Source organism: Ostrea edulis, chromosome 8 (assembly GCF_947568905.1).
Source record: "Ostrea edulis chromosome 8, xbOstEdul1.1, whole genome shotgun sequence".
NCBI classification, from domain to species: Eukaryota; Metazoa; Mollusca; class Bivalvia; order Ostreida; family Ostreidae; genus Ostrea; species Ostrea edulis.
The window spans coordinates 43843668-43867561 of NC_079171.1; the positions used below are offsets into that span (position 1 = coordinate 43843668).

Genomic DNA, 23894 nt, shown 5'->3' on the forward strand with positions numbered 1-23894 from the left:
TTCATATGACATGGACTTGGTAATCGTACACGAACCCCCCCCCCCCCCCCCCCCCCTTCAATTTCCATATTTTAGAACAAGTTATATATATGCCAAGCTGCATTTTTAAAGACGTTTATCACACTAATTAACACAACTAATGCGTTTCCAAACTGCATTTAAGCTATTTTGAAAATTACAAAATATTGATGGATTTAGGACAAAGATGTTTGGAATTTTTAAAATAGGTGTGGTGGAGTTTAAAAACATGTAACATTTTTAATAAGATTGTGTTAGAATATATATTTGAAATATGAAGTTTGACCAATGGTTATTTTATTTAAAAATACACCATGTATTTTAACTCTTAAAAGGGGGGGGGTGCTATGACCGTTTCGTTTATAGTCTCGCTTATTTCGTTTATGTCCCAGTAATCTCGCACTTGCTCGCGAGACTTGTGCATTTTCTTACCACTGACGCACAAGAGTCATCAAAGCGTGATAACTCTAACGAGCTGGTAATGAGAAGTATTGTAAAGTCTATTGATCAATCCAGCAGGCAATTGAAAATTCAACCGGTCTTTTGTAATTCGCTGTAACATGTGGAAATTGATCGGTAGTGTATCTTTAAATAACTACTTATCGCGTTATCACTGTGTTTAAAACACACTATCTGCGTTAAATCAAACACCACGAGAGTTGGTTGCCTGTAAATAATTTCTGCTGTTATCTGCCACACACCATAACAGCGATGACACTGGATATCATATATATTTGACATTTCTATTTACTATCGTTATTATCTAGTAACAAAGTGTGCACTATATAAGGCATCAGTTTACGTGCTGTGTATTAAAAGTGCAACGATGGACGTAGCATTCAATACATAGGCAGTTAATATAAATGGCGACAAAGAAGGTAAAGGTTTTGATAATTTCGTTTAAAGGATCAGCTTTATGTACACGGTTTTTGATCATCGTACATGAAGTAACTATATTTATATTTTCATATCATTTTGGGTTTTTTTTTTTTTCGTGATTTGCATTTTTGAATATGAAGAAAATACTGAATCAATGCATATCTACGTATTGCATTTAACCTATGTTTAATTCGCCTGGGAATTAAAACATCAATTCAATTGTTTATGAATTAAACAAGCTACTTGGGGAAGATGAACAAACAAAAGGCATATACAAGAACTGTCGTTTTATTAGCAGTAAACGCCAGCCCAAAAATCTTAAGAGAATACTTTGTTCCTCCCAATTAGATGACCGTACTTATACTGTGTCAAAGTGTACGGACCCTCGATGCGGGACATGTGACTACATTACAGAAGGGACCAGTTATAATTTTAACGGACGAGAATTTAAAGTTAATGCTAACATGTCATGCGATACAAAGGATGTCATATACGCCATCACATGTCCTTGATGCAAGGAATATTACATTGGTGAAACTGGCAACACTCTCCGTGCCCGTGTACGTGTACATAAGCAGCACAACAGTACACCTGAACACAGACAAATCCAGTAAAGTGCACACCTGGAAACGTGTTATAAAAAACGATTTAACATTTTCCCATTTTATAAACTCAGATGTGCTATTCAGAGACGGGAAAAAGAAAAACATTTCATTGGTATTCTAAAGCCAATACTTAATAGTCTTTTATAATTGCCTATGATTTTCCCGTACTTTTTCCAGATCATTGTTGTACATTATCAATGACGTCACAATATAGACATTTAACATTCCGCTTTCTTTGACGTCATAATCACTGTTACTAGGATACTGATATGTATACATTTTTGTAAAGCTTCTGAAGATGTAATGAAAGCGCTAAAGCTTTACGGAGGATTTCTGTGTTTTCTTTTCATATTTTTTAAATATCAGTATCCGATTACTGAGACTCTATTTCAATTTTGGATATATATATATATATATATATACGTTTATTTCTGTGTTTTCAAAGAGCGAACAAATTATCAGACCGACTGATGTTTATTCCTGTTTTATTTTGGAGGTTAGGTCTGCTTTTTGCAAACAGTTGTGACACTTGTTTACAAAGACAGGCGTTATTCGACTCCTTATTACCAATCGAGCCAGCAGTCTAGCGAATTGCTATTCATTATGTTAAGTTTACCTACTAAGCGATAGACAGAGGCCAAATCTATGAGGAAACATATTTCAGTTAAAATTGAAAACCCGCATACCAAGGATACCTGTGCATTTTATATCGTTATCTATAATACACTCATGGGTTTCACAGTAGGAAATATGGTTGAACCCCATATTGCGTAATCCATAGAAGACACATCATATATTGATTCCATGTATATCATTTTAGAAATGACTGAAGACGTACATAAATAGAAGTTCGCATTTTGTGGGATAAGTAAACATCAAAGGCTATCTTTGATAAAAAGGGGGTAATTTGATTCATCACGATTGGTTCAAATTTCGTTCAAATTTGAAGTAGAGTTATTTGATAAAGTTGTAGTTCCAGTTTTTTTTATATGAATGTATACTTGTGAAAAATGAGGCTATGGAAATAAGACATTTTAAAGCACTCTTGAATTGGGTCCTTAAAAGGATTACAGACTATGTGCGCGGAGCCAGAGGAGGAGACACTGGATCGTAATTTGAGTAAAATGTATTTGTGACTATATTTGTGCAATCTAAGATGTACTGTACATGTTAAAAAAAATACTTTGAAATTAAGACTCTTGGGCAACTTGTTTACGCAATAATTAGGATCAATATACCCAATATATACAAACATTGCTTTACTCTGGGGGAAACGAAAATAGGCATTTGATATAAGATTAAAGGTTTAGAAATAAGAAGTGAAACAATTTTGTTCGGGGTGCATAATAATGTTTATGATAGCGTGATTTGCTATATATGGTCTCTAAGTACGCCATCTTTTTGAGTTAGTGACGCTTCTTGAATGTAACTTCCAATTTGTACACAGTAGATAAGGTTTCTTCGTAATTACTACATATATATCTACATCAGAAGTCTTTCAGAATTTTTGTCATAGAATTGCTATTTTACAAGTACATATTCTCAGTGTGCTATTGCTTGCTCGCACAATCAAGAAACGGAAGACATATACATGTACCTGATACCTTGGAATAATATCGAAGGGATTTCTGCAAAATATTTCGTCAGGCTAATGCAGGATGAAAGACATAAGTAGAACTACATTAGCCTGACGGAGTACTTGCAGAAATTCCCCCCGTAAAGTGGTCTATACCCCGTGAATCGGTCTCGAAGCAGGTAGACCCCTGTTTGTTTACATGTTTGTGTTGCGCACCTTTACATATATCTCACAAGTGGTCATCTCAAAAGTTTCGAAAGCTTCGAGAATATATAAACTGACTATTCAGAACGACTTATGAGGGAGATCGGCGGGGCAATCACATATTTTGGAGAAGTTAATTGTTCTGTATTCGTTAAATTTTTTCATTGGGTAGAAGGGGAAGGGTTGCTTAAGCTATCCACACTTCCGGTGCCTGTGTTTATGATACATTGTATGTTCGAATTGACTGGATACCTAATATTACTCCTTTAATAGCTACATGTACATCAACAAACGAAATCAAATGAAGAAGTGCGCTTTCGGATCGTATGGGGATTAAATGATTATTTGAAGGTATGTTTGGACACAGTTAATTGGTAAATGTATGATGAAGATTTTGATAATGGATATATATTTTTTATACGGCGATACAACAATGCAGCGATATAAGGCTTCAATCGCGCGCTTTCTTCCTGTGCAGTAAATAGATTTTTATAAAGGACACAAGCACCTGAAGAGTGGATAGCTTGAATAGATATTATGTACATTACCCCCCCCCCCCCCCACACACACACACACACACGAATGAAATTGTTTTATACAGAACCAAAATTTATCCAAAACATGTTATTTCCCCACCGATCACCCTCATTAGTTATTCTGAATAGTCAGTTTGTACCTTCTGTAAGCTTTTCAGATGACCATTTGTGAGATACTAATATATGTATTAGTGAACTACAGTAAAGTATTCTCCACATCGGCTTCATACTTAGATATTTTATTGAAAGTAGATATTAATTAATGGCAAACTAACAAATCAACTTTATGACAAATGGGATGATTTCAGCTTCTCGATCGTCTACTTTCCATATTTATGCAGCAATATTCCATTATATCCCTCAACTGATTCGATATGCAGGAGCTTGTTCTCATTGTGATCAGTTTTTAAATCGAGGTAGGCTGCTGACAACCAAGTTGATGTTACATGGGTTTCAACAGTCTCGTTTCAAGTCAGCATTTCGAAAAATCATATGGTCGTTATAACGATTTAATTTGCTAATACAACATTTCATTGGGTCAAATGCTGTCTGGCGTGTTTCATACCGATTGTTTCGCTCTTCTTGGCACACTGACGTTGACTACGGGTGACTCCGTTGACCAGATCAAGACATAGGGCTCATGGCGGGTGTGACGGGTCGAAAGGGGATGCTGACTCCTCATAGGCATCTGATCCCATCTCTGGGATATCCAGGGATCTGCGTTTGCCCAAATCTGTTTTGTATTCCTTGAGGGAGGTGTGGGGTTGGTCGATGTTCGTTATCTTCACCTTTCTGTACATATAGAAAACACCCTGAAATGTAGCGGACAGCATATGGAGAACTTCTACATCTCGCTAGTGAGCTAGCTTTTCTGGCGATGGGGTAGAGTATCTCTTTCTCTTTTGATCACACAAGATAAACAACGACGAGCGTGTTCGGACCTGCATGTTACAATAGTATACATCTAGAACGATTTAAAAACTTGCAGAATGCTATGTTAAAGTACTTACATTCATACTTTTGAATTTCAGGAAAATACTAGCAGCCAGGTTACTGATTCTTACCAGGTAATTCCTTTTGAAATTATAGATATCTGCACACGTCTAACATTAAGTTTTGTTTCTTTTTATATAGGATAGCAAATCTATAGTTCTGTGCATAAGTTTGCGTAGACTCCAAATGTAGTGTTTCTGGCAATTATACCATTTACCGAATTTCATTTTCTTTTAATAAAACATAAAATGAAAAATAACATCATTAAATGGATTAACTGGATTTTTGTACCTTACCACTTACGACTTACCTGCACTCGCACTCAAATTTTTCGGATAGAAATATTTATGTTTTGTGTTTTATTTGTTTTGTTGATTTAATTTACGTCCCCTTAAGAATTTTCATTCATATTGAGACGTCATCATGAAAGGTGTAGGTTAAATGTCCTATCCTACCTTTAGATCCATTCTTAGGATATATCTGATAATCAATTTCATACATATGTCAAGGTTTATGCTGATTAGGTTGCTTCCAAAAATTCCATTCATTCTCAACATCAGTCTATTCTATAAATCCGATGTACATGTATTATTGTATTTCTTTTTGGTGTGGCAGAACAGTCCGTATAGGATTTACACTTGACTTTGTAGTACATGTATTCATGAAAATATGTAACCGCATACTATCTTTATGACAAACGGGGCGATTTTAGCTTCTTTATCGTAAACCTCCCATATTTATGTAGCAATATTCCATTATCACCTGTATATGATAATTAAATCTTTCAACTGATTCAATCCACAAGAGCTTGTTCTCCGTATGCTCAGTGTTTAAATCGAGACAAGCTACTGACAGGCAAGTTGATGTTACATGGGTTTCAACAGTCTCGTTTAAAGTCAGTATTTTGGAACTTCCATGGTCGTTATGGTGATCTAGTTCTGGTTTGCCAATGCATTATAGCATTGGATTAAACGCTATCTGACGTGTTTTATACCAATTATTAGGTCGTTCGTGGTACTTTGAATCTTACTACGGATTACTTCGTTTACCTGATCAAGATATATGGCTCAGGACGGGTGTGACCGGTCGACAGGGGATGCTTACTGCTCCTGGGCACCTGATCCCACCTCTCGTATATCCAGGGGTCCGTGTTGCCTAATTTTCTGCTTTGTATTCCTTGTAGGATTTATGAGACTGTCCACTGTTCGTTATCTTCACCTTTCCATAATAGCATCATGAATTTTCAGTTCTATAACTTTCATTTAGTGGCAACTCACTCAAAATCTATATAATTGTATGTAAACTAAAAGTTCACCATAATGTGAGTGTTGCTTCACTTCTGACAAATGTTTAAACTTTCAGTATTTTGTTGTTGTTGTTGTTGCTTTCTTAAGAATTTATTTACAAAAAAGACAATAGAACTGTCGGAAGCTTTGATCTTTGGATTTTTTGAAAATAGATATTATACAATGTTCATGGTTAACAGGAAAAATACTGTAGGGTAACATTTGTACAGAAAAAATCAGATGTAGTATTGAAAACCATTGACTCCATAAGGTGACAGCTTTATATTCAACTTGAGGATTAATGGAGGCATTACATCCTTTCTGGGATTCACATTACAACTTCAATTTCTGAACCCTTTTATAGATGTATTTCCGCTAAGCTCCCATCAAACCCAAGACGTTTTACATAGGTAGTAAATATATTTAGCCAAGCTCTCGGTATCAGAATTGAAAATTATGGGTCTTGGGATATTCATCACCTTAAATACCGAGGCTGTGTGTCTTTGCAGGCCTTTATTGTTATACTCCAATTTCACTTCTAACGTCTCTTCATGAGTGAACAATTTGTGACTGGGACGTAAAACAACAAATATGATTTGTTTTCTCAATTAGGCTTGGTATCAAAGAGAAAGTTACCAGTCAACTCCAGCTGATGCCAAAGATGAGGATGAAACTAGCATGTCATCTTTATCAACTGAAATCAGTCAGGACAGCGCATTTACTGAGAAAAACGATGAATCAGGTATAACTGATATACAATGGGTTTGAAACACGCCAGACAGAATTCGACCTAGTGGCAAGTTATATTTGTAAATTGGATCGTCATTATAACGACCATAGAATTTACGAAATGCTAATTAATGTAAAGCTTTGAATCCATACTATGTATTTTAGTTCAACCCCAGCCCCAAGGGCAAAGATGATCAAATATGTTAAGCTGCACTAGACTGGAATGCTTATACGTGACGAGAAAAAATCTCTTGCCTGGCCTTCAGTTCGACATTCAGATATATCGACGACGTATTATCTATTAACAATAATTTTCATTGATATGTCGATTAGATATATACCTGTGTCGAAATAAAAGACACCAGAGTCGTCCACTTTTACTTCATACTTAGATATTTTATTAAAAGTAGATATTAACAGCAAACTAACAACTCAACGTTATAGCAAACAGGATAATCTGAGGTTCTATATCGTCAACTTCCCATATATATTTGTGTAGTAATATTCCATTATCACCTGTATATGGTGTTTATATCTTTCAACTGATTCGATATGCAAGAGCTTGCTCTGTGTATGGACAGTTTTTAAAACGAGGCAGGCTGCTGACAAATAAGTTGATGGTGCAGGGGGCTATCTTCCACTTACATCATTCTCATTTTTCAGCATAAATGATATTTAGGAAGTGCATGCATGCCAAAAAACCCACATAGATTTCTTATAAACGTTTTAGATAAACTTTTATAGTCTTGCCTACGTCTAGGTACTACATCTATGTTAACAATGTTTAGTATAGTTTCTTTTTTTCTGTATTTATTGTTTTTGTTTTACATGTTAAACACTTTAGGGTAATTGCGTTGATGGGATAAGGCGCTATATGAATATACAGTGATAATGAAGTAGTTTTCATGTGAGTTTGTATATTATGACGTCATAAAGTACGTAACTGTGCTATTTTGTATAATTTATTCAAATAGTTATCATAGTATACTCATTATGGTTAGACAAATTAGCTTGTGTTCTTCCATTCGTTCATCGTGTGAGAGTTAATTCCGTTTGAGTGTCCAGAGGAATAGGAATGCGTTCAACTGGTTTTTCTACAATTATGAGCAAGTTTTTATGCCTAGCGCTAATTTTGATATCACGCACCTGTTTTGTCCATAAAAATCCCAACTTTTTGAAAAGGAAAAATGAAAGTTATTGCTTGAGAGACTTTATTCATTTGGTACAAATTAAAATATTCTGGATCTGCTAAGTTGTCTCGCATGATTACCATGTATATCCTTGCAATAATGCAAATAAATTGAGAATTTCATCGCCATGTTTGCCCTGGGAGTCTCACTGAACTCAAGAAGATCATTTTACAATCTACTACGCTATCTGTAATCAACCATTGACATATATATATTTTTCAAAGATTCATATAGTGTTTAGATTCCGATCTATTGTATTTTTGGGTTTTTTGTTTTTGTTTTTTGTAAGTGTTAGCGCTTCATGAAAAGTATGACTGCGTAGACCGTTAAAGTGTATACCCTCATGTACTTTCAAAATTGAAATTTAAATCTTTTTGCAAAAATTTCATTTTTGTAGGAATTACCAGCCATTAAAGTAGACATGCTATATTAATATTCATACACGACTTTTTGACAACTACATCGCATTCATATTGGACTTTTGCGAGAAGGGCTGACTTTTACAGTCAACGGGTGACTTCGACACAAGCATAATATACGGAAACCTTTTCGTGACATATATGTATACATGAATAAATGATGAACCGATGCAATGTACAGAAGTGTTAGTTGTCCAAAGAGTATCGAATTGTCCCGGTTCATTTCCACACTCGCACTGTTTCTGGAACAGTAAAGTATATGTGACCTATTATCCCCATATCTTCCTCCTGCACCCCCCCCCCCCGTGATATGATGGTGTCCCGTGGGGATCCGGGTTAGAAAGGTCCTCAGTACCCCCTTGCTTGTTGTAAGAGGCGACTAAATGGGGCGGTCCTTCGGATGAGACTGCAAAACCCGAAGTCCCGTGTCACAGCAAGTGTGGCACAATAAAGATCCCTTCCACTGAAAGGCCATAAGCGCCGAGCATAGGTCTAAATTTTGCAGCTCTTCGCCGGCAGTGGTGACGTCTCCATATGAATGAAACATTCTCGAGAGGGACGTTAAACAATATTCAATAAAGCATCTTCCTTATAACCTCACAGGCCTCTATCGAAATTGCAAATTTTATGATATCCGGGGAAGACGTATTGACTCCAGGGTGGGGTCAAACTTGGTATATATAATGATTTTGTGTAAACCATTTTTGAATGTCTTTTAAAATGTTATCGATAACATAGATCTTCTTTAATGCTTTGCCGTGGGCCTCTTGTTAGTTAAATATTTTAGATGAAATAATTCCAGTTCCATCCTCGCTAAGTTCTGTTTTTATAAGTCAATACTGAAAATATTAATCGGGGACGTGGACCAGAGTGATGAATTTCATAACGTACTAGGATTATCCACTGATGCTTTGCAAGAACGTTCACAAAATTATGTTTGACTTAGAAATTCAATTGTTTATTTGATGAATGTTAATTACTGGATAATTGTGGGGTTTTTTCTGCACGACATTTAATTTGATTTTTCTATTTGGAACGTTAATTAGAATCTGTTGAAGTCCAATATGAGTCGGTTAAATTTCAAATAGTCACACCACGTCTAGCTATTTACACGCTGGTCACCTGTAAACAAAAGACGAGAAACACGAATAGAACTATGGGATAGACCAAAGCAGTCCGTAATCAGAGTGTTCTTTAAGAGGTTGTGTTATGTTCAGTGTGATTTTAACCAAAATTTCCCTAATCAGCGTGCTCTTTAAGGGGTTTTGTTGTGTTCAGTGTGGTATTAATCAGAATGTCCGTAATCAGCGTGTTCTTTAAAGGGTTTTGTCATGTTCAATGTGGTGTTAGCCGGAATATCCGTAATTAGCGTGCTCTTTAAGCGGTTTTGTTGTGTTCAATATAATGTTAATCAGAATGTCCGTAATCAGCGTGCTCTTTAAGGGGTTTTGTTGTGTTCAGTGTAAGGTGAAGATAACGAACAGTGATCAATCTCGTAACTCCTATAAGCAATACTAAATAGACAGTTGGGCAAACGTGGACCCCTGATCATCAATGTGATGTTAATCAGAATGTCCCTAATCAGCGTGTTCTTTTTGCTTAATTTTTAGTTACCTATAAACGATAATAATATACGATTATAGAATGAGGTACTGAATCCAGGGGAAACAAGTTAATGGTCCCCCGACACACAAAAGTTATTTCTGCGAAGCACTGAACATAAATAGTGACTGTTCCGAGCCCTTGGCATTACAAGTGAAAGTCATAGATCTTTGATAAGAGGTCCTATGTCGCGGCACGCGTAGGCACGATAAACAAAAATTTCACAAGAACGACTCTAAATCTAAATCAAGTGACGTCACTATATTAGTGAAAAAGTTATTGAATGGGGCGTATAACAATTAATAGCAATTGATGCAAAGAAGACATAAGAAATTTCCAGACATTTTGTGTATTTATCACGGTGAATTAAGGTAGACATCCTCCCCACCTTCAATATATTCGGACATGAAAAAAAAATGTTTTTATTAGATATATACACCTTCTTTTAATAGACATACATAAATATATATAGACACAACATTTATTTGGTTAGTTTTCGTTCTTTTCTCTCAGCAGGAGGCGTCCTCTTGCACCTGTAATCAATATCTAGAAAATTGTACACGTATTATTTTTCTCCTGCAAACTATTTATTTGCAAACATGAATTACACTGTATAACGTAGATCTTATATCCTTTACCAAACCACATATATTATTTTTATTATAATTTACAACTTTATGACCAAAGTGATAGCTTCAGCAACAGCTACTATGCATGATTGAGAACATTTGCATAAAACAATAAGAATATTATTAAAGACCCAGGGGTACTCATTTGCCCAACTATCTATTCACCTTTCATAAATGACTTTCGTCAGATTTTGCATGTGCCAAAATGGCTGTAAAATCAAATAAAAAGTTTATAAGCCACTTTGCTCACCCGAGCCACCTTGATCCTGCCATTATTCAGTTGTTGTGAGTTTTAGCATATTCTATTCCACTCTTGTAAAATAAATTGATCATATATTGTGTCCTCAAAGTATCACAACATAACTGAAAATGAAGTCACATAAGAGATGCGTCAACACCAATATGACAAACATTATCTTGCTATTCTGGATACGACTAAAGTCACAATGTCATATATATATATATATATATATATATATATATATATATAGTGGGATAAATCTCCGATATAATCTTCTAGAGTGCTCGACGTGGCCTCACGGAGCTACATAAATTGACGATCAGATGGAGTTCAATCACATAACATTTATTTCTCTACAGGCTGTTTCGTAAGGGGATGGTTTCCCCTCACTCGTCGGGAGAAAAATGACATCTAACGAAAAACATCCGCGTGGCTGAGAATATGTTACACAGAAACATACTGGATAGTTGCTAAGCATGATTACACACAGGATTGAGTAAATAGAAATTTATGGGAATGACGGCAAGTGCTGACAAGTTCTGAACGCTTATTCAATGAAGATTTTTCGGGATGACATATTATAAAGAATTTCTCTAGAATACAAAGGTTGCACTTTTTTGAAATGTTTGAGTATGATGATGTTTTCCCTAAAATTTCCCACTTGATTTTGTAGTCAATATTTTTGTCTTTCAATGTCCATATGAATTTGCTGAGCTCGGTGGTATTCTTTTTCGTGGAATTACGGAATGAATGAGTGTGGTTGGCGTATCTTAATTTGAACTCGGTGTCTGCTAGTCCCACGTAGCTCTCTTCTTGTCCATTATCGGCTCTGACTCTTGCTAAATACACAATTCCGTGGGCGCGACATTCACCGTTGAGCGGGCATTGATCTTTGTTTCGGCAATTACACCTGTTACATGTATCTCCGTTCTGGCGCACTTGTTTGATTGATCAATCAAACAAGTGCGCCAGAACGGAGATACATGTAACAGGTGTAATTGCCGAAACAAAGATCAATGCCCGCTCAACGGTGAATGTCGCGCCCACGGAATTGTGTATTTAGCAAGAGTCAGAGCCGATAATGGACAAGAAGAGAGCTACGTGGGACTAGCAGACACCGAGTTCAAATTAAGATACGCCAACCACACTCATTCATTCCGTAATTCCACGAAAAAGAATACCACCGAGCTCAGCAAATTCATATGGACATTGAAAGACAAAAATATTGACTACAAAATCAAGTGGGAAATTTTAGGGAAAACATCATCATACTCAAACATTTCAAAAAAGTGCAACCTTTGTATTCTAGAGAAATTCTTTATAATATGTCATCCCGAAAAATCTTCATTGAATAAGCGTTCAGAACTTGTCAGCACTTGCCGTCATTCCCATAAATTTCTATTTACTCAATCTGTGTGTAATCATGCTTAGCAACTATCCAGTATGTTTCTGTGTAACATATTCTCAGCCACGCGGATGTTTTTCGTTAGATGTCATTTTTCTCCCGACGAGTGAGGGGAAACCATCCCCTTACGAAACAGCCTGTAGAGAAATAAATGTTATGTGATTGAACTCCATCTGATCGTCAATTTATATATATATATATATTATGGTATGATATGAAAACCTTGCCATAAGAACTATTGACGACATAAAATATAGAAGCTATATCTTAAATAGTTCAGGAGATATTAAATAGGTCAGCTTTTATTGATAACCCAAGCTCACACGACCAAACATCGAAGTGTATCGGTATTCCAAGAAACAATTTATATACAATATAAAAAGATCAGTTCACGATACATAATTTAGGGCAAATCTATACTCGACCTTAAATGGACTCAATCATGAAAAAATGTCCTTTATAAGATAGATACATATATATTCCAGTAATAGATAGACAATGAAAAATATAGATGTTGACAAGCTATTTTCTTTGTTATTGCTTCTCAAAAGTAAGCACACCATCAACATTGATGAAAATGCACCCCCTCTTTCTTTATTTTTCTTAATGATAGTTATATTCCAAACAAATGAGCTGTAATAAACAACATAGACTATATACCCTTTATATAATGATGTGTAATCATTTATGATGATAAATTGAAACAAATACTTTCATAATGTACATTTTATGAACCCAAACATGTCAAAAGAAATACTGTTGAAAATACCATATGATGTCAATATGGGTCTTTCCCCCCATTTGTATGGACTAAAACTTGAATAAATTGTGTTTAATTTACAGATTATCATCTACAAATAAGGTTTTCACTAAGAAAATCATACGATGACGTATTATGTTAGAAGCTATAAGCTCTACGACAAGTACACCCCCCCCCCCCTAAAATCTTGAAAAATTATACATTATCATATTTTCATAAGACATGTGAAGTTTGAGTATACAAAATATATTTACAACCTTGGATAATAATTCAAACTGTGCTAAACTAAAACCATAATAAAATACATGTGTTTTACAATCAAATTTTACATTTTATCTCGAAAACGAAATACTCTAGAGAAGGTTTTGCACAATGTAAGTAACAAACTGAATTTTGATTAATGTATGTGTGCAATGCGTATCTTATATCCTGAGACAACGTTTTATATGAATATCTACTGGTCATGAAATCATTTACATGTATATAAATTGGATGAATGTACATGTACACCACTTACGCCGATCTAAGTAGATGCCATCTCAGTAAGGAACTAATCGTGTTATACAGATGCCACCCCAATAATTTGAAAAAAGGGATACGGGATGAGGGAAAAATTACAAATTCATAAGGCCGGTGAAATAAAACAAATCACTTGCAGTCGTTCTTTGAAGCTTACATCAATATATGTAACATTGGAGCAGCTTTAATTTTGCAGATAGCCTACTATTTCGTCCTATTCATGGAAGAATTTGACTTCTTTCGCATCACATTTTATTCTGAAATATGAAAAGACAAGAGACCCATGGGCTTAGAATCGCTCTTCTGATACATTGTAGAACAGGTAAAAATTCTCACTAACCAAGATTCATCAATTAACAAAGGTTGATGATGTTAAGTCAAAGAGAACCTGAAAATTTAAATGTAACTGTCCAAAAGTAGGTCACGGTGACCTACTTTTTAGTCAACGCTCTGAAGACTCAACCTGCATCAACTGACAAAGTTTGATATTTGTAAGTCAAATAGTATCTGAAATATCAAAAGTAGGTCATGGTGACCTACCTTTCAGTCAACAAACTATGAAGACTCAAGATGCATCAACTGACAAAGTTAGATGATCATAGCTTTCATAGTGTCCAAATTATGCATCTAAAATTGAAAATGCGAAATTTGAATGTCTGCAAAATTCAAAAAATAGGTCACTGTGACCTACTTTTTAAAAAATATGTTTCGAGGCCTCTAGATGCATCATCTTACAAGGTTTGATGATTCTGAACCTCTCGGTATCTGAAATAACAACCTAAAATGTATTCATAAATGATTAACCATAAAATTAAGAAAGTAGGTCATGGTGACATACTTTTCACATGACGCAGTTTAAAGTCCCATGATCCATCAACTGACAACTTTTGATGATCATATCCTTTAAAGTGTCGAAGATATGCATACAAATCCATTCAATAATAATTACCTGCAAAATTCAAAAAGTAGGTCACCATGAGCTACTTTTGAGACAATATGATATTAGGTCCTAAGATGCATCAACTGACAAAATTTGATTATCCTAGTTCTTATACAAAGCAAAATATCAAAGTTTTAACAAAACAAAATTTAAGGTCTACTTTGAAGTGACCTTGGGACCACACCCTTGGCTCCAGGATGATGCTTTGAACAATTGTTTATCTATAACCAATCCTCATCCTTATGCATAAGTTTGGTGATAATTTGCCAAGTGGTTCTTGAGAAGAAGATTTTTTAGCAACCACTACTTTTCTTTGCATTTTCCTAATTATCTCCCCTTGTTAAAGGGACACAATCCTAGTTTTAGTACAAATGAAAGCCCTTGGGCCAAGGATACCCTGTGACAAATTTGACAAAAAATGCCAAGGGATTCTTGAGATATAGCCCTTTTTCCAAAAGGTTGACGCACACCGCACGCCAGACATATGGCCATATGATTAGCTCTTTGAGCCTTCTGTTCAGTATAGCTAAAAACTGATATTATAAGCATTATGATGAAATTCATGTTTAGAAGCCCAACGGTCAAACTGCAAAGCCTCACTATATGTATTAAAAACATGGAGCATAATCCTAGTGGGATGCTGGTACATTTTGGTACGAATTACGTGTGAAATGTGAGAAAAGGGTCGATATAATAATCAAACAAATCAAGTAGGCAAAGAGATTAAATGACCGAGAAAGATGAGTTCAAATTTCAACATTGTAGACCTACTCATGAAACGCAAACGAAATGTTTGAGGTAAGTATGGATTTCTGAACTTCGGTGACCAATTTGATTGATCAAAATATGTCTACCACACTCTATGCAATATGATGTTAGCAGATATAGTGTGTATTTTATGAGAAAATCGATCTCATATTCAGTGACACTATGTTTGTTCCGCCTCGTGATCCACAGTGACGACTCCTCGATTGTGACGTTGTATATGGTGGTAATGTACAACAGTGACAGTCCCTACTCCACCCATCCCTTCATCCACTACAGTATATCTTAGGTGTGCTCTAAGACATATCTTTCTCCAAAGATAGCCTCGTGAACATGCTCTCCAGGTTCATAAACCTTTATAAATTGTGCCCTGACAATGAAATAGATGTACACGTCATTGAGGATAAAAATTAAACATCTTCGCGGGTCCTGTAAGGCAGGTTATGAAAATCTGTACTGAGATAAAATACGTGAAACAATGTGACGTCATAATTGAAGTACGTATATCACTAAGTAAAAATTAAATTTCGATTTTATTTTTTATGTAAGTTTTATTTATGCATAAAATAAACCATGCAGCTACTAAGATCCAAAGAAATATGAATTGTTATACTGCTGTCGTGTAATTTCTGTCTGATCAATATGAAAGTAAACTGATGACGTCATAACTATACATCGAGTGAAATTGACACATCTAAAGAATTTGTTAAAGTGTGCCATGCAAATATCGAAAAAAATGTGAAATATATGACATGGGATATATAGAATATGTATGATAAACGCTGAGAATTTATTGATATTATGAAGGTATGTTGATTGCACTCATTGACAATTTTGTTAAACTGGGAAACATACCATTTAGCATGTCCATTTGATTTTCCTCTGTCACACACTGAAATAAAACTGCAAAAATAACACACTACGCAACATACCATTAAAAAACTTTTTATACACCGTGTGAAAGGTCATAAAATAATGTACACAGAAATCACTGATAGAATCGTCTGTTATGAAAACTCTTAAAGAAAATCATAAGAACCAATTGTAAAACATAGGCTAGATAGTTTCGTGTTTAAATGTTTAATAATCATTTCTTACTGAAAGCGGTAGGATTCTATCAGTACTCTTGTTAAACTATGTCTTTATTGCCAGTTAGACTAATATTTAAATCCTAGGGTAGCGTGTTACTTTTCCATTTTCTATTAAGGTACATCCGTAATCTATTTATGACAGTCATACAATGACGTCATACGGAAGCGCATGATTGTCATGATATTTTGATACAAAATGTTCCCATGTAAACAACCAAAATAGTTTCTAAGAGTTATTAGCTCCTCTCTCTCTCTCTCTCTCTCTCTCTCTCTCTCTCTCTCTCTCTCTCTCTCTGTGTGTGTGTGTGTGTGTGTGTGTGTGTGTGTGTGTGATGGACAGAATTTAAGAATTGTGCAGTTTAGGTGTATAAATGGAGTATGGCTTGCCTTAACATACCCGCTTTTGGAAATCTTTATAAGTTTTTCTGCTAAAAGTAGTTACATGTAATGGCATCAAACTTTTACTATTGATTGCATGGTGTTTATTATTATTTCAGATTATGATGAGTTTGACAGTATGTTCACTTCACAACATCCTTCTTCACAATATCAACAAAAAAGAAGAGAGGCAGAGCTCTCCAAAGAAAACGTACATTTTGTTCATACGAGTTTCTTTAGGACAGCTGTGACGGAAGGGGTGAAAGGAAACATTATAATAACCGGTCTCCCGGGGAGTGGGAAAAGCTGCTTGGCAATGAAATGTGCAGAAACGCTAAAACAGAGATTGGGTATTAAGAATTCACTGATAATTGTTGCAAACGTATCCACTCTGGACTATAAAGGACCACAGATAGTTCTGATTGACGGTCCTTTTGATCAAATATCTTTGGAGAATCACAATCATTTATCACAAATTGTGAGATTTATAGACGCCACGTCAATTTCCAGTAGGGTGATCATTGTTTTTCAAATAGAGGTTTTGAATCTTCTTAGGATACAAAATCAAAACCATGCAATTTTTCAACATTGTGCAATTATTGATGTTAGTGCCGATCCGTTGAATTTCGATGATAGCAAAAAAATATTTATTTCTCATAACAGAGCAGATGAAATTGACGTGAAGAAGTTATTGACGGTGTTGCAAAAATTTCCTTCCTTTCCAAAATGTTGTAAGAAATTTAATTCTCGTGGCAGTAAATCCATGGATGAGTTTCGAAATGTATCCATTGGCATTATTCAAGATCATTTTCAATCTATGGAACTGGTTTGCAAAGTTCTTCTATGTGGAATTTGTATAAACAATGACAGGCTACGATACAAAGATATTCAGCAAACGTCGAAACTCAAGAAATTTATGCAAAATATTTTCGAACTTTTGAATGAACCTTTCGAGAGATTTCCCAATCAAATTTTAAATGATATAGCAGAGGCATTTGTAGATACTTATTTTGCATATAACGAGGAAGAAATGGCCTATGAGTTTCTAAACTCTATAATATCGGAAGCTGCACACAGAATGTTGTTTTCAAAAAACACGTGGAGATATATTGAGATGTGCCCTGCTTCAAGACTTGATAGTCTATCAAATGATAGATGGTACAGATCGAAACTAAAAGGTCCTCTATTAGTCTGGTTGATCGAGCGTATTGTAACGGAAATTAAACATCAATCTACCAAGATGTATTTGAAGTTGATATGGGACCTCCTTTCATGGGTAAATGAGGAACTGGCGATTAAAAGCGTTTCTAGTTCAGTTCTTGAACTTGACAGGACGACACAGGCAATGCTCTTCGATATCATGCCAGATATAAAACAAAACCCCGGCAAAAGTTTCTTTTCATCGATATTATTGAAACTTCCAGATTTAAGATTTGATTTCTTTGCTCGACGATGGGGCCTGGGGAATGGTTATGGTGACTTCTTCAATTACAATCAATTATGTCCCTGCTTATGTGAATTGTACAACATGTACAGCTGCAGTAGATCTTTTAGTCGCTTGCATTTTCTAGACAATTGCATCGAAAAAGCACGCCTAGAGAAGCATTCGAAGATTTGTAATGGACATTTCATTTGTGAATCAAGACATCAAGCCCTCGTATATGATATTCTACCTCCCGGTGTCAGAATCCAAGATTACCACGAATCTACAGACTTTGACAAATTATGCAGTGAAGAAAAGGTGAAGCTACAAAATGTCCCGACGAAAGAGTCGATGCGTTTGTTAAATGTCCGTATAAACACACCTGAACAATATGGTGATGCGCTGATATCAGTAGGAGAGAAACGGAAGGAGGAATGGTACATAAAATGTGCGATACTATTTGGCTCCTCGGATTGGCGGAGGAAAATATGTTCCGAGTTTCCGTATCAATCACAAACCTTTTCGACAAAAATAATCGTCGAAGAAATAAAAAACCTATACGTCAGATGTTATAGTGATAATTTTAGAATTCTAAATGCGTACTGTGGATGCCATTTTGAAATTGCGAAAAATATTAAACAAAGTATTGATACAATAGTAATGATTGTTTCAGACACAAAAGAGTCAATCCGTGACGACAGAAACTCTGATTTAGCTGGACTGCGTGTTCTTATTCGAAAGGAAAATGAAGTGAGCGATGAAGCTGAAAGAGTTCTCTTGTTTGAAGCAAAAGGACTAAAATTGTCATCTACAATGCCAATCTCAAAATCAGTAGGAGATTTATTTGAAAACCATAGCAACCTCACATTAGTCAACATGTCGAGTGTGCGATCATCTGGTTACAGTACTGGGAAATTAACAACAGAAAGATCTATTTGTGTGGTTATACACTGCCAAATTAAAGGAATCATACCTTTTGGGGAAAATCCCTTTCCGAAAGATATTGATGGATATCCTGTCGATGTGCGCGAAGCTACATGTAAGTTCGCTATAGACCCAATGCGAATTGGGATGGAAATCGCAAATAATGAAAAAACTTCGTCAGGTACTCTCGGGGGATTTGTGGATATGAATGGTGATTTCAATAAAGTATTCCTAACGTGTGCACATGTTATTTGTCCAATTAAAATTCTCGCTCATGGTGATTCAAGAAGACATGTATATAGGAAAGAAATCCGTGTGTTCGATGGAAAACATCGCAATGAAAACATCGCTTTAGGCGTTGTTAAAACAGTTGCTTTTAGTCCCGACGAGCCAGATATAGTAAGCGTTGACGCTGCGCTGGTCGACATCACTAGCAGTCACCCAGTTGATGGGCATTTTGCATGTGTGTACAAACCAGAGCAGATGCAGATGGCAGGTAAACCCTTTTAAAAAGTAAACACACCTGTTTTGTAAGGAATTTCAGGAATATTACATAAACCAGGTCGTGAATAGTTTAATCGTCCATTAGTGACTTGCGCGACATATCAAATGAAAGAACTCTGCATTTGAAACAAATGTTGCTTCCTTGCGATACAGTGAGATTGTTTGCATGTTGTTTGAAGTCCCATTTTGGGGATGTTTCACTCCCTCATATAAGGACCCAATCACCTGTAAGTGAAACATCAATAGAGTTGACCTATTCATATATCTCAGGGCTATAGCAACGAAGGTTCTTTGTCATGCGATTGTCAGTATCTACAGTCACACGGGGCCTCCATTGTTACATTTATAATGTCGCATGACTATCACTTTTAATGTCGGGCGTTTGACGAAGAAAATGACTACCTCTGTTAAAATTCATGGGTTTGCCGCGGTACCTAGATCGAAAATCCAATAGAGACTTCTCGGTTATGAAGGGAGATCACTACTGCTAGGTTACCACTGTCACGATTCGCGGTACAATTGAAATCATGGAATAATCGTGGTGATCGTATCGAATCTTACCTAATATTGGCACCAGTCGTGACAAGCTTATTGATTGTAGAACTGTGTTGGCAGTCACGTTTTTTCTACGATCAACACAATTTTCAGTCGTTATAATAGGATCAGGTCGTATTGAGTCATAACAAAACGCCACATATCACGTTTAATCATGCTCCCAAATCGCGATGATCCTGGTCAATCTTTTACAATGTAAACACAACGCTTTTAGTGCGATCTCCCACGATCTGTCACAATAGTTATAATACATGTATAAGCATACAATAATGCTGCATATACCACGTTATCATCAACCTGAACTTCAGCCATTTGCAGATGTTAAGAAAAAGGAAGTCAAGGGTCAGTCGGGCTGCATATAAACCGGTTGAGGTCCAATCCTAGCTCCAACAATGATTATCTTCGATTCTTATCGTGAAAGACATCGCGATCACAATCGTATTTTACGTCCATGATCGTCCAAATCGGAACCCCGATCGTGATGATCGTATGATATTTAGGTCGAATTGTGAACTTAATCGGGACAATCTTATCAGAACGTATGTGATCGTATCAGAAAGGTGTTCAGATCGTGTCACCTGAAATTTATCTACCGTGACCTTTCCAAATCAAAGCGCAACAATTCGTACAAAAACCTACATGTATTAATTGACATCACCTAGTATAAGAAAACTTCCGCAATTAGCGACGAATGGTCAACCGTGGCGTTCGTAACGGCTCGCGTGACAATGGGAGCCAAGCATAAGTATTAGATTAACACGACCGGAGCGAGTAAAAAAAGTATTTCAACAATAGAATTATTATAATTTTCTGGTGCATGAAATCATTACATATATTGTATTTATTACATTTCAGGCTTTTCAGAGAGCAATACACCATCTTTCCAACATGGAAAGATAGAGGCGTTATCAGATTCAAATTTCCGAAATGATATAATTAAAGTAGGAGCTAAAACTGGACTAACCATCGGATCTTTGAAGTATGAAAATTCAAGTGCAAGACTTGTTGATCAAGATGCCCACTTTGGTAACAATTTTAAATTTACCTTTTACAACCAGTTGGAAGTGATGCCCAAGATAGATTCTTCTTTACCCTCTGAAACAAAGCAACTATTTTTAGACAAGGGTGACTCGGGGGCATTGGTATTTATCGTAAAAAATAACAACCCCGCTGTATTGAAATGTATAGGCATGGCTGTCGCGTGTACGTCCTACGGATCAGGAATCGTGACGCCGATTGACTCCATTTTCCAAGCTCTTCAACTACCCAATAACTGTTTATCAAAGTTTGAAGCCCAGATTGAGGGACACAGCGAAATGGAGTCGATTTTGAAAGAAATAAGAAGTGGGTTTTCAGCTGTATCCGAAAGGATAAGAAAAGTAGAATCTGATTTATCGTCATCCACAACAGCTATTGGGAATAAGATTGAGCATGTGTCAGAAAGACTTGCCAGCGTTGAAGGAAGGATAAGTTCCACAGAAAATACTGTGGAAAATATAAGAAAAGATTTTAGCCAGAAGAAGCATACGAATTAATTGTTATATATATGTATATGACCCCCAGGAAAAATAGACTCATAATCTATAAACATTTTTTTCTGATTATCATTTCAAAATTAACGATTTACTGGTTCTGTTCTAGAAATGAATCGGGTTTTATTTGAAAGCATCCTTCAAATTTCAGTCTATTTGACATTCTGTTTACTGTATGATTGCACTTTTAAATCAATATGCAAATATATACGTTGATTTGAATCGCAGGCCTGGAATAGATTCGACTTTTTATTCCATAAACATGTTTGGACTGAACTGATTATTTACTAGATATAACATGCAAATCTCTACTGTAGGTCAACAGTGGATGCTTACTCCTCCTAGACACTAATCTCACCCTGGTGTGTCCGTGTGATCCGTGTTTTCTCTGCTCAAAATTATTTATTCTTTATAGGATTTATGAGAACAACCAGTGTTCGTGATCTTCAGTTTTTCTTGTTAGGCCAATTCAACTTAATTAGTAGATTATCATCCGGGGTCACAAAAATATGGGGCAGGTGGAAGGATTTTATTTTTTAATTCTTATTTCCCCGAGAGAAAAAATAATGATAAAAGGCATCACACAAAGTGTTAATCAAGTTAACATTCAAAGAATCTTTGATAGAGGATATAAAACCAACATACTGTGACTTTAATCATTCACTCATGTCACTGGGAAGCAAGTTTCTTTGAAATCGTAATTTTTGCGAAAATAAAAAAAATCGGGACGGACCCTTTTTTGAGGGGCGGGCGGGGATGATAATATATCAATTAATTTGAATTGTCCTTACATGTACTGATCAAGATAGAGATCAGGGCGGTTGTGACCGGTCAACTAGATGCACTTACTCCTCCTAAAACGTAATGCCACCTTTAGTATGTCCAGGGGTATGTGTTTATGGGATTTATAAGATTGGTGAATATTCGTTGTCTTCGTCATTTCACAGTAAACATTAGTTATCGTTTTATTTATGCAGTCCATCATTGGAAGAATAGTTAGGAGACTGATATAACCTACATGTAGTCGTTTTATGTATTATATCATTATATCATCATACATTCCGCAGGCATCAAATGCATCATTCCAATGTATACATAGGGCATCCAAATATGTTCCGTGACAATGTGTTAACCTTGTAAACAAGTTCTAAGTAATCGAACGTCAGTAGTCAACGAAGTAATACAATATCAACAAAACATTATAATGTAGATCTAAGTCCTGAAAATAAATGTGATATCATTTAACCGTTTAGTGTAAGTCTGACCAAAGGCAAACCCATTCATCCAAATACTTGAATGGGATGAAGGTAGTTAAGCAATGGGAAATGTGTAATTGTCATCGAAACGACTGGATTTGACGTCCATAAAATTTACATCTATGTGCTGAAAAATATCACTACATAGTTAACTTCTGGAGGGGTGGGTGTGGGTGGGTGTATGTTCCTCTCCAACCGATAGGTGCTACCACCCGTTATTTGGATAGTGATTAAACATGGTACTTGGTGGATCACTACCGGAATGAAATTGGACACCGTCGAGGCAAAGCATTTTCTACAAGTACATGTATATTTGTTAGATATATAGAGATGATATGTGAATAAGCCTGGGTTTTTGTTCACCAGCATCTCATAATTTGAACATTTAAATGTAAATCATCATGTTTGTTCAATATCAAAGAAATAAATGTAAAATGATATAAATTGATTGCGTTGAATTGTGTTTGTATTGCATGTGATACATGTTCTTATGTAATTTCTCAATAAAGATCTTTCTGAACAAATAACTTAATTTTTTAACCAGATCTGGTTGTTCTTGATATATATACTGGAGAAAGGCCCGTGACTGTTATACAGGGCACCCAACTCGGGCAAACACAAATTAATGGCAATATGCTTTGCATTCTCTACCTTTCCACTTGAATTTACTCATATACATCATCACCAAAATTCGCAAAAACAAATATTCCAAACACTTTCTAAGTTATCCGAGAATCAATTGAATATATATGATTTTTTGTATTTACGTTTTGGTTTATTTGTTTTACATCCCATCGAGAATGGCTCACTCGTATCGAAACTTCACCAGAGCGTGACGATTCAATATGAGTGCAAACTTCTCGACGGGTAGACATAAAACAAATAATCAACCAATAAAATAAGTACTGAACCAGTACCTACACACATAGAGCAAC

General features: G+C 35.7%; 1 protein-coding gene across 1 annotated transcript; it reads left to right on the forward strand.

The window, feature by feature from the left end:
* The first annotated feature begins 724 nt into the window (after positions 1 to 724).
* LOC125662640 (uncharacterized) lies at positions 725 to 23480 on the forward strand. Its single transcript, XM_048894926.2, has 5 exons — positions 725 to 896; positions 4850 to 4885; positions 6710 to 6839; positions 16885 to 19608; positions 21027 to 23480. The coding sequence occupies exons 1-5, from the start codon at positions 882 to 884 to the stop codon at positions 21704 to 21706; spliced, it is 3585 nt and encodes a 1194-aa protein (XP_048750883.2). The 5' UTR covers positions 725 to 881; the 3' UTR covers positions 21707 to 23480.
* Positions 23481 to 23894: the final 414 nt, after the last annotated feature.

What these genes read in the sequence shown, in the direction of transcription:
- LOC125662640 (XM_048894926.2), top strand. An exon ending in TGAGAAAAACGATGAATCAG is followed by an intron (nt 6,840 to 16,884) that starts GTATAACTGATA and finishes TTATTATTTCAG; the next exon opens with ATTATGATGAGTTTGACAGT. An exon ending in AGAGCAGATGCAGATGGCAG is followed by an intron (nt 19,609 to 21,026) that starts GTAAACCCTTTT and finishes ATTACATTTCAG; the next exon opens with GCTTTTCAGAGAGCAATACA.